The 14,796-nt window shown below is 35.6% G+C and overlaps 3 protein-coding genes across 3 annotated transcripts; 1 reads left to right on the top strand and 2 right to left on the bottom strand.

Annotated features, from left to right (window-relative positions):
* Positions 1–4,056: 4,056 nt before the first annotated feature.
* LOC118646352 (proline-rich protein 36-like) lies at positions 4,057–7,274 on the bottom strand. Its single transcript, XM_036289045.1, has 3 exons — positions 6,874–7,274; positions 6,551–6,726; positions 4,057–5,051 (listed from the first exon to the last, which is right to left on the bottom strand). The coding sequence occupies exons 1-3, from the start codon at positions 7,272–7,274 to the stop codon at positions 4,057–4,059; spliced, it is 1,572 nt and encodes a 523-aa protein (XP_036144938.1).
* A 113-nt stretch (positions 7,275–7,387) lies between these two features.
* Positions 7,388–8,415, top strand: LOC118646351 (DNA translocase FtsK-like). Its single transcript, XM_036289044.1, has 2 exons — positions 7,388–7,402; positions 8,005–8,415. The coding sequence occupies exons 1-2, from the start codon at positions 7,388–7,390 to the stop codon at positions 8,413–8,415; spliced, it is 426 nt and encodes a 141-aa protein (XP_036144937.1).
* Positions 8,416–11,257: 2,842 nt separating this feature from the next.
* LOC118646042 lies at positions 11,258–14,522 on the bottom strand. Its single transcript, XM_036288307.1, has one exon. The coding sequence runs from the start codon at positions 14,487–14,489 to the stop codon at positions 12,741–12,743; it is 1,749 nt and encodes a 582-aa protein (XP_036144200.1). The 5' UTR covers positions 14,490–14,522; the 3' UTR covers positions 11,258–12,740.
* Positions 14,523–14,796: the final 274 nt, after the last annotated feature.

Genomic DNA, 14,796 nt, shown 5'->3' with positions numbered 1-14,796 from the left:
AAATTTTTGATCGGGATGTCGTAATTAACTGTGGTTTGCATATCTTATAATAAATATTAAATCGGAGAAAGGAAGTTTTTGTATGATGGGGAAATTAAATTGAAAAAATGTAACAAGGAAAATAAACATTAAAGACATATTCAGGATGTAAAATTAATTTCTATGCATACATCTTCTGTGCATACATATCTGTATCAAAGAATGAATGTAAATTAAGCTGTAGTAGTGATGTTACGTGCGTCGCCCGGTATACTTCTCGACCGCGGCTCAGCTGTTCAATAGTCGATCAATATATTGATTTTGGAAAAGAGCGTTGTCAGCTGACGAGAGCTGCGGTCGAGGAGTATACTGGGCGACGTAAGTAGAAGTGAGAGAGAGAGAGACCAATAAGAGAGAGAGAGAGACCAATAAGAGAGAGAGCGAAATGAGAATAACAACATGCAATAGGCTCGAGGACCGAGAATCGGCTCGAGTCTTCCTTGCTTGCTGTTACTTTCATCTCACTCACTCTTACTGTGATTATTTTAAGAGACCGATACGCTTTTAAAATTCATGCTAGAAGTTTATATATGCCATTTAGTTATCACGCATATATTTAATATTTTATATATATACGTATATATATTACGTCATTAATAAAAAAATGTTTATTGTTTATACTGTAGCTTAATTTACATTCATTTTTTGATACGGCATATGTATGCACAGGTAGAAATTAATTTTATTTCTTGAATATGTTTTTAATGTTAATTTTTTTTGTTACATTTTTCCACTAAATTTCCACCATACATAAACTTTCTTTCTCCAATTTAATGTTTAATATGAAATGTCTACAAGACACAGTTAATTAAGACATATTATGTACATAATTTTATCACAAAACTGTGTATATTAAATTCTTTATTATGTGTATCATAAGCATAATCAGTTTCATTAGCATTCTTTAATAATTGTGACAAATATCAAACCGCAAAATAGAAATAAATCTTGTTATATTTTTGTAGCTCATACAAAAAGAATATGAAAAATGATTACAAAATGTTCATGTTGCGATGATAATATAGGTCACTTTACATGTATACATTATAACTAATTGATTTCATTTGCGGAACACACATTATAAAACATATATAAAAATACAAAATTTTTGAAAATGATCGAAACTTGAAGGTCGGAATTCACCACAAATATAATGAGTACATGAACACTATACTGCTTTAATTGCTATTCATGCGCAATACGAATACCGTATCATAGAATGCATGCTAATTAAGATACAGTCATGTATGCTAATTAAGATATCATGTATGCTAATTAAGATACAGTATAATAAACAATTAAAGATTTTAATCGGTGTATCGTCATATATCGGGTCCAATAGAGGCTGAGTTCTCTCTCTCTCTCTCTCTCTCTCTCTCTCTCTCTCTCTCTCTCTCTCTCTCTCTCTCTCTCTCTCTCTCTCTCGATTAGAATAAAGAGTTTATTATTTCCATAAATCAATCCGTGTGTTTATTCTCCGTGCCTAAAAGACGAAAGTCCAACACAGGGAATTATTCCGAAAAAAATCGATGTTTTTCGTCTATAGACATTCCACTAATTTTGCCGCAACTTATAGCAGCTACAGCGCTTCCTCCGCTTCCCCCCCCCCCCCCCCCAGCGACGCCGGGTCAGCCGGCCCGGCTGTGTACGAGATTCATGCTAGGCCGGCGTGTTTGTTTCTATCTCGCCGCTCACACATATCTCTTTTCTCTCGGATTGAATAATTAAATATAATAAATATTTTTGTAAAATAAAAAAATGTATAGAATACATAAAATAAAATATTTATAATTATATACAATGATATATAAATAAAATATGAAATACAATAATAACAAAAGTAATTTAAGAAACCTCAATTACACAAGGAGCGTAAATGATAAATTAATCCACTCTTGGCCAACATATACCTACGCTTTTCTCAAATAAATTCCGTTATTAATTATAAACAATTACTTGTTGTTAATATAAGAAAAGTAAAATATTAAAAATTAAATTAAATGTTTATTTCGTAAAAATTATTATTTTACATATACTTTTTTAACCTGCTAATAACAAATATAGTAAAATTAAAGCAAAAAAAATTATTTTTGTAATAACAGTTCTAACATATTTTATTTTTATGAATGGATTATGTACATATTGTTGCTCAGCAGAAACCGCAAGAAGGTGGTAGTTTCTTCCGTCAATGCAAAATGTAAAAATTTCCTCTTTAACATTGTAATAATGTTAAAGAAAACACATTTTTACATTTCTAAAGAATGTGGGTAAGACAGGACAGGTATAAAGAATAGATAGAAAAAAGACAAATAAAAGAAAAAGAGAAATAGAAAGAGGAATAGAAAGAAAGAATAGAAAGACGATACATAGAAAACGATAGACAGACAGATTCATTGATATTATTGATCATATTATTTATTATTATTTATGATTTTATTTTTTAGAGTATTAATGATATTTATTGTCTTATTTAAATTATAATAAATTAATTATAATAAAATTACTTATGATAAAAATGTAAATTTAATAATAATAAAAATTTGTAATTAATTATTTACTACACAAATAAAAATAAAAAGAGCTGACGAGTTAGCAAAAGATCTTCAATCCAAATTTTTTATTCCATAGTTAATAGACGTTTCGTTATTTGATCGTCCTTGATGTATAGTTTTCTACAGATATACGATAAATGTCAAATAAATACGCCAACGTGTTGAAAAAAAAAAAAAGTTAAAATCTCATCGCAATTGCAACATCTGATTTATTCTATTTTTTTAAATATCAACGGTGATTAATAATAAATGCACACACAAATTTATGAAATGTATAAAATTAATATAACGTGTTCATATTCTTGAAATTAATTACAAAATAAATTAAACAAGAGAAATATAAAAATAATTCGCTATTTAACAAAGAAAATATCGGATATGAGTTTGTCGAAGACGAGTCTTGTTATTATATATGTATTTTTAATATTTTCTTATTTTGTTAAATTGCAAACTACTTTTATATTTCTCTTATTTAATTTATTTTGTACTTAATTTTAAGAATGACATGATTACATTACATTAATTTTACATATTTTACGAATTAATGTATGTATTTATAATTACAGACTATTTTTTAAAAAGTTGCAATGTAATCAAGATTTAATAATTAATGTTACGGTTACCACCAATAAGATTTTAATTTTTCTTTTATTTGACATGTTAGCGTATTTATTTGATGTTTACCGTACATCTGTAGAAAACTATATGTCAAGGATGATCGAATAACGAAACGTCTATAACTATGAAATAAAGAATTTGGATATGAAGATCTTTTGCTAACTCGTCAGCTCTTTTTATTTTTATTTGTGTAGTAAATAATTAATTACAAATTTTTATTATTATTAAATTTACATTTTTATCATAAGTAATTTTATTATAATTAATTTATTATAATTTAAATAAGACAATAAATAACATTATTACTCTCTCTCTCTAAAAAATAAAATCATAAATAATAATAAATAATATAATCAATAATATCAATCAATTAATCTGCTTGGCGATCGCGACGATTAAGATGAACGGGGTCGAGCGGGAGAAGGGGGAGCATAGGCATCTTTCGTCAAGCGTCAACGGACCGGCCGCTGAACGCACTTTCTTGGCAGCTTTGGAGAAAAAGAGACGGATGTCTATCTCCTTCTAATTATCGAGTAGAGATAGACGCGGCGAGAGCAGTCGAGCCGGGCCGACTCGGCCGAGACCCGAGGCACGAACACGGTGGAGCGAGGTGCCCCGAGCCCCCCCGAAGTGTTCCGAGAGTTCTCGCACGTGTTTCCACTTCCACCGTTCCACGCAGTTTCTCGCAATTTCCACGCGGCTTGGTCGAGTGCGGGGACGTGACGATGGCGTGACCACAACCATAATGGATAAGCGTGCCACAACAAACAGGCGTAAGTAAAAATCATAGGCATTTATGATAATAGAATAAAGTTAGTTGTCTATTTTATATTAATTAATATTTTTGTTACAGCGAGAAGCGAACAAAGTTTAAACAGCACGCGTAAATCGTGCAATACGTGTAAGATACCGAAGACGACGCCGGCAACGACGAAGACGACGCCGGCAACGACGAAGATGACGCCGGCAAGGGCGAAGACGACGTCGGCAAGGGCGAAGACGACGCCGGCAATGACAAAGACGACATCGGCATCGTTGCCGCGAGCGACGGAGACGACGCCGGCAGCAGCGACGGCGATGATGCCGGCACCAGTGACGATAACGCCGGCGGTGGCGACGGCGATGCCGGCAGTGGCGACGGCGATGCCGGCAGTGGCGACGGCGATGCCGGCAGCGGCGACGACGATGATGCCGCCAGCGGCGACGACGATGATGCCGTCAGCAGCGACGGCAATGATGCCGGCAGTGGCGACGGCGATGCCGGCAGTGGCGACGGCGATGCCGGCAGTGGCAACGGCGATGCCGGCAGCGGCGACGACGATGATGCCGCCAGCGGCGACGACGATGATGCCGCCAGCAGCGACGGCAATGATGCCAGCAGTGGCGACGGCGGTGCCGGCAGCGGCGACGACGATGATGCCGCCAGCAGCGACGGCGATGATGCCGGCACCAGTGATGACGACGCCGGCGGCAGCGACGGCGATGATGCCGGCAGTGACGACGGCGATGCCGGCAGCGACGGCGATGATGCCGGCAGTGACGACGGCGATGTCGGCAGCGGCGACGACGATGATGCCGCCAACAGCGACGGCGATGATGCCGGCACCAGTGACGACGATGATGCCGGCAGCAGCGACGGTGATGATGTCGGCAGCAACGACGACGGCGATGCCGGCAGCGGCGACGGCGATAATGCCGCCAGAAGCGACGGCGATGATGCCGGCAGCAGCGACAGCGATGATGCCGCCAGCAGCGACGGCGATGATGCCGGCACCAAAAGTAATGATATCTCGTCACACCCAGACCCAATGGCAGATTGGGACGAACCGCGTAAGTAATATACTTTTATTATAGTTATAATCAGAATTGTGCCGTATATTAAAAATAAATATAACTTAAAAAATAGAAAATAGCATTAGTTTGATATTTTAATAAAAGGTTTATATAGATTGTGTGTAATCTGTATTTATTTCTTATTAATGTTAATGTATTGATAATACATTTAGGACTTCCGTTTCCGGTGTCGTAGAGAGTGACAGGTGTGTGTGTAGCGTATGAAAGAGTGAGTGAGTAAGGTGGTTAAGAAGCAGAGAATAATTGCGAGAGGGGTGGTAGTGAGAGAAGGTACGTTGGGAAGAGTAGGGGAGGAAGAGGAGGAGCCGGGAAAATAGTAATTAGCTAACACAGGCACACAAAAAAAAAAGTGGTTGGTCCGACGGACTAGACTAGTCAATCCTTATGTATTTCGACCCGCTGAATCCGAATCTGAAGTCAGAATTGCAAAGTTATCTCGCATTTTCTAACCTCAAAAAAAAATTTTTTTTAAATGTTGGTCCGGCAAACCAGACTAGTCTATCCTTATGTATTTTGACCCGCTGAATCCAAATCCAAGGTCAGAATTGCTGAAATGACTCATTTTTTCCTAACCTCAAAAAAAAAATTTTTTTTTAACGTTAGTCCGGCGGACCAGACTAATCTATTTTTATGTATTTTGACCCGCTGAATCCAAATTCAAGGTCAGAATTGCTAAATTGGCTCATTTTTTCCTAACCTCAAAAAAAATTTTTTTTTTAACGTTGGTCCGACAGACCAGACTAATCTATTTTTATGTATTTTGACCCGCTGAATCCAAATTCAAGGTCAGAATTGCTAAATTGGCTCATTTTTTCCTAACCTCAAAAAAACATCTTATAAAACCAGTTTAGGTCACAAATGTATAATCCGGAGCGTGCAGGCTTGCGTAACCACATTATCCGGGGAAAATTCCATACGTATGACAAGTTTGAGCTTCTGTGAATAAATAGCGTAGAAAATTCACTCCCTTTTTCTATTATATCTAACTCTTTTATTCTGGAAGGTTCTGTGCAATGGCTTTCTCTTACGTTTCTTCCCTTTCACAGAGACATCACGTTTGAGCGTCCAGCAGAAATCAGCCATCATATTCACATCCCATTTGCCTTGATATCGAAACTCCATCTCCTTGATGTCCTGATGAAATCTTTCTCCCTGTTCTTCACTATAATCACCTAGATTTTCTGGGAAGTAGTCGATATGAGAATCTAAGAAATGCAACTTAAGATTCATTAGGCAACCTAGTTTTTTATAGTTCTCCATCATTTCCGCCACCTTTTGTCTGTAATCTTGACTTTTGTGGTTTCCTAAAAAATTTTCTGTGACACCTTTGAAACTCAGCCATGCTGCTCTCTCATCTTCATTCATTTTGGTAACAAAATTGTCGTCTCTCAACATTTTACGTATTTGAGGTCCATCAAAAATTCCTTCTCGCAATTTTGCATCAGAGATGTTGGGAAATTTTTCTTGTAAATACTGGTAGCATTCACCATTTTTATTCAGAGCTTTCACCCATTGTTTCATGAGTCCTAATTTGATATGAAGAGGTGGAAGAAGAACTTTTGAAGGCTCAACTAACGGTTCATTTATGATATTTTTAGACCCAGGTTGCAGAGACGTTCTTGTCGGCCATTCTTTTCTAATGTAATGGTTTGTTCGATCTCTACTATCCCATTCACATAGAAAGCATGGATTTTTTGTGTAACCTGATTGTTGACCCAATAATATGGTGAGAATTTTTAGATCCCCACAAATTTGCCACCTATGTTCTGTGTATTTAATTTTTTCAAGAACTGTTTTCAAGTTTGTGTACTCTTCTTTTATCACTACCGAGTGCGCTACAGGAATGGAGGCATATACATTAGTATTGTGCAGCAACACTGCTTTCAAGCTTCTCTTAGAAGAATCGATAAATAGTCTCCACTCATCAGACTTGTAACATCCAGGTTTCAGTTTGTTCATTAATCCGATAACATCGTGACAATAGACTAATGAATGTTCCTCATCTGCAAAGAAATATTGCCGATATTCTCTTTCTCTGTCACGATAATAGGAGGTTTTCACATTTTTCGCCTCCTTAACATTGTGTTTCAACCAGGACGCCAAAAACTCTGCTCCATCTTTGGGCAAACCCAAATCTCGAACAAGATCGTTCACCTTCTCTTGTGTTATTTTTCCTGGTTTTTTTTGATATATTATACGGAACATAGTCATCACCATCAGTTGATTTACTTAAATTTTTAGTCTCGCTCTCAGTTTCAATCTCAGATTCTTCCGAACTTCCATCAATCTCTATTCGATTGAGTTCAGAAGTAATACTTGTATCCATGACTTCATCGTTTGTTTCGTCGGATGCTGATATATATATATAGGTTTCGTTAAACTCGAAACATTGGCGTAGCATAATGCCGGACTAACGTTAAAAAAAAATTTTTTTTTGAGGTTAAGAAAAAATGAGTCATTTCAGCAATTCTGACTTTGGATTTGGATTCAGCGGGCCAAAATACATAAGGATAGACTAGTCTGGTTCGCCGGACCAACATTAAAAAAAAAATTTTGTTTTGAGGTTAGGAAATGCGAGCTAACTTTGCAATTCTGACATTGGATTCGGATTCAGCGGGTCGAAATACATAAGAATAGACTAGTCTGGTCCGCCGGACCAACATTAAAAAAAAATTTTTTTTTGAGGTTAGAAAATGCGAGCTAACTTTGCAATTCTGACTTCAGATTCGGATTCAGCGGGTCGAAATACATAAGGATTGATTAGTCTAGTCCGCCGGACCAACCACTTTTTTTTGTGTGCCTGTGTAATTAATGTAACATTATAAAATTACATATTTTATTATTACTATTATATTTTTAATAAAATAAGTAAAAATTATTAAAATTTAAGTTACATTAATAAATTTCTTTATGTTTTTAAATAAATAAATTTTTTTTACAGCATATAAAGCAACAAGTTCATAGGCAGTACGTAAAGAAAAAAAACAAAGATAAAATCTTGTGGGCTCGCAAAAAAGAAACGTGGAAACAAGCACCGGCCGCACAACCATACGCACAACCCGGACAATCCGCACCGCCAGTATCATATGTATCATACACACAACCCACACAACCTACACAACCCGTACCATACGCACAACCTGTACCCGGACAATCCGTACCGCCAGCACCATATGTATCATACACACAACTCACACAACCTACACAACCAGCACCATACGCACCATATGCACAACCTACACAATCTGTACCTGTACCGCCGACACCATACACACAACCCACACAACCGACACCATACACACAACCCACACAACCCGCAACATACGCACAATATGCACCGTACAAACCGTAATAAGATAATTTTTTTTGGACTAGTTTTATGAAATAAAAACATTTGTTACAGATGGGTTCAGTTATGTTACTGAACCCATCTGTGACAAATGTATGTATTTCATAAAATTAGTCCAGAAAAAAATAATGTATATCATGTAGTACAGTCTACTTTTCTGACAGAGTAGAATACATTTTATTAAATTATAGAAATTTCTATAGAGAAAGTATAGCGTGAAAGTTTAGCGCATAAGATTGTTTTGTTTTTTATAATTTGATAAAATGTACTCTACTCTGTCAGAAAAATATATTCATGTACTCTATTTTTCTGTCATTTTTATGTACTCTATGTATAATAATTATTACATAATTACATAATTATAATTATACTACAGTATATTTTATAGTGACTTATAAAATAAATACATTACATTTTGATATTTTTATATTTAATGTACAATATCCCAAATTTATAATTATTTATTTAATTGTTTCATACAAATAAATTTTTTACAACCGTTACTATATTCAATAAGTCAATGAAGTAAATTATGGTCAATACAATCTACATCAAATTTAGCGATAATTATAATTTGTCTATTAAATTAAATTAAATTTCTTGACTTTATTTTAATTCGCGCGCTAATAGGTTTCATCAGAAAACGCAGCTACTAAGTCAAATATTGATGCTCGGGAGCATCTTAAAATCCCCCCTTCTCTTTTTCCAGAAAAACTAAATTTATTACAAAAAATAATACCTCAGCCAGGGTTCAAACTCGAATCTCCCATCATTCCGTGCGAGCGTCTAGCCAATTTGACCACCGAGGCATAGGATATTATTTTTTGAAATAAATTAATTTTCAGTTTTTAAAATAAAGCCAAGAAATTTAATTTAATTTAATAGACAAATTATAATCATCACCAAGATCTGATGTAGACCGTATAGGCCATAATTTATTTCATTGACTTATTAATTATTTCAGTATATAGATTCCTTGCAAAAATCTTTTTACTGACTACACAGAAATATAAATCCTTTTCCATAATTAAACAATAGACAATAACAAAATTAAACAATAGCAAAATACACAGGCAACAATTTTCTATGAAATACGAAAAAAAATTAGAAAATTATAATTGTTATCGACTTCTGCGGTTGACTCGTAACATTTGTTGCAAATAAATTGAAACTTTATACGTTTATACTTTATACATATAAAATAATAAGCACCATCGGAATAACAAGAATAATACTTTCAGAAAAGTACCTTCAGAAATGTATTAGAAACTTTAGTGTAAGAAAGAGTATCGTACCAGAAAGTCCTAGAGTAATAGTGTGACCTAATTTTCAAAAATCTTTTTATTGACTACACAAAATTAAAAATCCTTTTCCAGAATGAAAGTATAGACAATAACGCAGTCCGCTTGCAACATTTTATATGAAAAACAAAAAAAAATTAGAAAGCCTAAAATAAGTTATCCTACGATCCAGCGATGCGCTTCACTGCACATTTGATTACAACACCGCCTACCGTGATATCCAACAACTAAACTAGTAGCTTTGTCTCACTCTTTACACCGCTTCCGCACGCATACAAGGAAATTTTATTATACGGTTTTCTCTTATACTAGAGCTCTTAACTCGTTTCTAAAAGCACTGTCTTGTTCTTTCTTCTAATGCCGATTCCGGTGTCTACATGTCTTATACGTACAAAGTCTAAAACTTTTATACGCAGCAAATGTTTTCACGAGTCGACTGCAGGAGTCGATAACAAAACTGTAATTTTTTAATTTTTCGCGTTTTTCATATGAAATTGTAGCAACCGGAGTGCGTTATTGTCTATACTTTAATTCTGGAAAAGGATTTTTAATTCTGTGCAATCAATAAGAAGAAAACCGTGTAATAAAAATTATTACGCTTAATTGGTAAAATAGACCTGTTCAGCATCGCCTTAACTGAATAAATTAACTATCTAACATATACATATACATAAACACATTTTTTTAAATATAACATATTAGTAAGTATACACAAATAATTAACTAAGAAATGACGATTTCCATGACACTATATCATTTTACAGTGACATGTGATTTGTTAGGAATTTTATTTATTTACATAATTTTAATCATATATTTAATGTAACAAGCATACATTAGAAAAAATTTTAAACACAACAAACAATATAAAATAACACAATTTACAAAAATAATAATAATTTAAAAATTTAACTTAGTCCAATTAATTAAACCATTTTACTTAATTGTAAATATGTATATCCTGGACAACTCGTAAGTAAAATGCATAACCGGGCAAAATAGCACATTGAATAGACATAGATTCAATAAAATTTTCTTCATGAATTTTCCCAAGCTGAACATTGAAATTTTTAATATTTAGAGATTATTTCAATGTCGTAATAACCATGCAAACAGCACTTGTTCACAGTAGTATTTATATAATCTAATTTAGAAAGCCTCAACCCAAGAACATTGATTCATACAATATCTTACGCTTTCATACTAATTTCTTTTTAAACATGAAATATCAAGATTTGGCTAGTTAATGTATCAGATTAGTTGCATTCATTAGTATTAGAACTTGTATTAGTCTCAACAAAGGGTTAATAATGTAATGCAAGGAGTGTATAACAATGCACTCTTTCACTTTGTAATAAAATAAGCAACACATACATATGTTAAAAATATAACTGCAATGCACATAAATTTTTTGATAAAACTGTTGTATCCCTGGTCTCGGGATACAGTGCGGGACCGCTGCCGATGACTCCTCGGGATCAGGTTTCCAAGAGATAACGCCGAGAGTTAATAACAAGAGATATATATTTACTCTTCCTGTACAGTTTTCGTTAGCGAACCCGAAAGATGAGTTACTTCGTCTAGTTTGTAGTTTCGACGAGCGACATATACTCGTCGCTATTATTATTGATTATGAGCCCACTCGTTCTCTTTCCGCGGTCTTTATATACTCAGCCTTTCGGCTTGTTACCAAGGGGTGTCACTCGCGGTCACGGGCCTTTGGCCCGTGCACTAGCTTAGCCAGCAATTGCTAGCTAGGCGCATTCCACCGGAAATCAGGAGATTTCGGGTGGCCAAATGAGTAACCGGATATGTAGCTCGGTGTGATGTCCGGTGTGAAGGCCGGTGCGATGCCCGGTAGCAAGGCCGGACGGTGTCGTCGCGCGAGGTGTCACTTGACACCCTTCTCGTTATTACAAGTAGAGTTTGTGTGAGTGTCGCGCACTCACAACATCCCTCCCCCTTATTGAAAAGAAAACGAGGGGCTGAGTTTTCGCAACTAATAGTTTACGCTATCTTATCGCTTTTCCTTAGTGAAACACTATATACTAATCGCTATTTCTTTATTGTTTTATACTAATAATTACATACCATTCGTAGCTGGTATTGCTCGTTCTCAGATTCGCGTACACACAGGTTTTAAAATCTTTCAAAACTGAACATGTTCATGTCCAGGGTCTCGTTTACGGCCTCTTCTTCGTCGAGGAATATCTCGATGCACTTCCGGCAGTTTCTGGCAGGGCACACGTTCATTAACACTTTTCCGCATTTGAAACACTCGGTGATCGTTTCCCAATGTTCGTCAGGTGAGAGTTGCGTCCGGTATCCGTGTGCCGATGGATCTCGTATGGTGCAATAAAGCCGGTATCGTTGGCGATAACAGCTTCGGCACCATCTTCTCCAAGGAAACTCTGTTTCCACTAGACATCTCTCTGTTGGTTGGAGGCAGATGCTTCGTAGAAGTCTTTCGTATCTTTCTGGGTGGTCCAATGGGCGCACTCCATCGATGGGCTGGCTGAGTTCAAATTCCACAGGAATTTTCATCCTGTCCTTGGAGTTGGTGTGTGTGTTGTAAACTCTATGTCACCGGGGTAATTTGCGGGGCTGGTTCCGCCTGGCTGCTGCTGTTGTTCTTGAGCTTGAACTTTGTTTATCGTAACGACAGTATCGAGTCTTTGGGGCTCGATTGGGTCGTCAGTTTTTATAATCTCGTAGGAATGGAAGTGGTGGGGTGTAATTCCCTAAATCGGGCCATATATGGTCATAGTCAATTCAGCTATGCACATCCGGTGTGTGAGCGAAATTTGCAGAAATAAGTTTTTTGATTCTTTGGTTCCGGTGTAACGCGATATATCGTGTGGTCTGATTTTGTTAATCCGAGACGTAGAGCTGTGCAAACTAATGCCACGTTTTTTCCCGCAGGAAATAATGGATCAAATTGTATATGATATATATAATAATTACTATTACATATAGTTGTTAATTACTATTACATATATATACATATATATATATATGTTTTTTGTGTTAGAAACGTGTGCTGTTGCTTCGTTTTAGGATAGATCTCGGTATCGTATATTCTGTATCTATATCTAATGTCACCCGCTTATTGTTATTCCGTTTTTTCTTTTTTATTATAATAAATCCTATTACTACGGCTATTATTATTATTACAATTGTTGTTCCGCTTGTCGCCATTGGAAAAATAAAGTGTGGCGACTGAAAAATCGAACTTGAATTTTTATCTAGTTCGTTGTCTATCTCCTCTAATTTATCCTTGGAATTTTTTAATTCCGTCGGATTTGGTATAATATTTTTTAATTTTATTTCTTTGAGACCTGTATCGTTTTCTAAACCAGGCTTCTGTAGTAGTGAAATATTATACTGAGGGAGATATGATTCTACTCTTGTCTCATGTGACATCTTGGGTGATCTTATAATTGTATTTTCTGTCACTAACTTACAGTTATTTTTTAATGTAATTTTACCTACTTTTTCAATTGTTTCCTTTATTTTTCCATGGTCTTTACAATGTAGAGTAATTACTTGCTTTCGTGGTGACGAGTATAGCCACGAGTGTGAATTACTTAACGCTATCCAAAGACTGTGGTTCGACGTCGCATTTTTTATGTTACAATTTTTATAATGATCTTTCGTTTCTAGATACATTTTTATCTCGCAGATAGAGTCTGGGTTTATTCGATATACGGGGTGATTTTCCGTGCATAGGTATTCGGTATTTATCTCTATGCATTTCCGCAGGTCGTTCTTTGCGAGGGTTATGTAAGTACGCTGTTCTGTGTCTATTGCAATCAGGGGATTGTTAATTTCTACGAACGAAAAAATGTTGTTCTGACTTGGGATAGGTAGCGGAATTACACTTAGTATTTCGTATTTTGGCATCGAAATTAGAGGGAATCGTAAAATAGTATATATATTTATTTGATCGCAGTATGCGCCTACTGTCGCAAATTTCTCTATTGTCGACCATTCATTCTTTTTTATTCTGAATGGGAAGTAGAGTCCTTCGGGCAATTGCGAGCTAGCGTCTTTAAGTGATTCTATTATTATTGATATAGGTGTTAACCGAGGATGCAGAATTCCTTCTTTTAAAAACGTTAAATATTCTAGTACGTCTTCCGCGTCGCGTGTTAGATCAGACAGTACCGCGTTAATTATTATAAAATTTTCGTGTAAGTTACTTTGGCGTTCGTCTTCTAATAATTTTGTTCTTAGTTTGTCTGTCGCGTCCGCGAGAGTATTTTCGTTTTGTCGGATAGTTCTTTCACTGTTATCAATGTGAGCGATAGTGGCTTGCATTATTTTTATTTGGTTTTTTATTGCGTGTTTGTTTAATTCCTGTGAGTCGTGTAATACCGTTAGTTGTTCGTTAATTAATTTTTCATCGTTTGCGTCCATCGTACCAAACAATGATTTTGCGACTGATCCTATCCCGTCGATTAATCCTCTTTTGTGTATTCTTGTATTGTATGTTGAGTTTATGCGTTCTATTAATTTATTAGTTCTTTCACACCCTTTTGCAATAACGCTGTGTAAATTTTCGCATGTTTCTTTCCCTATGACTGCTATCATTTTGCATAGATTATCCGTTTTGCGTACGTATTTTTCTACCTGTGCGAGTCGTTTTGATAGTGTCGTCACGTCTATCTTGATGACCACTTTCCAGAAGGATTCAACCTGATGTAATCCTCCTAGCTTTTCAAAATATATCCCTGGATGGTGCGTAAATTTTTCTATTTCATACGGTGCCTTCATGTCCGGGTCTTCTGCGGAACTTAGCGTCACCCAGATTATAAATCTGTAATTATTTTGTTTTATTTAAAAAAAAAAAAAAAATTTTTTTTTTTTTTTTTGTATATATTATTTTTACTTGCTACAAAAGTATTTTTATATGTGATCGTTGTGGGACCGTGGGAGCGGAAAAGGATTCTCAAGTTCAGATGGGAGCGGAAAAGAATTCTCCAATTTGTATCGTTTATCATTTCGCACTTCGAAATGTGTCATATTTTCGTTTCCGTTGCCTGTGTATCTCGTTGATTCCTCATTTTTTATCGTATGCTTA

The sequence above is a fragment of the Monomorium pharaonis genome, chromosome 6 (genome assembly GCF_013373865.1).
Source record: "Monomorium pharaonis isolate MP-MQ-018 chromosome 6, ASM1337386v2, whole genome shotgun sequence".
Taxonomy (NCBI): Eukaryota; Metazoa; Arthropoda; class Insecta; order Hymenoptera; family Formicidae; genus Monomorium; species Monomorium pharaonis.
This window is presented reverse-complemented; position numbering and strand designations above follow the sequence as displayed.

Coding starts and splice junctions, on each gene's coding strand:
- LOC118646352 (XM_036289045.1), bottom strand. CDS start 7,274: ATGACTATGTTCCGTATAATATATCAAAAAAAACCAGGAAAAATAACA. Junction 6,727..6,873: donor TCGGTAGTGATAAAAGAAGA/GTACACAAACTT, acceptor TGAATGGGATAG/TAGAGATCGAACAAACCATT. Junction 5,052..6,550: donor GAAAGCTCTGAATAAAAATG/GTGAATGCTACC, acceptor CTATAATAAAAG/TATATTACTTACGCGGTTCG.
- LOC118646042 (XM_036288307.1), bottom strand. CDS start 14,489: ATGAAGGCACCGTATGAAATAGAAAAATTTACGCACCATCCAGGGATA.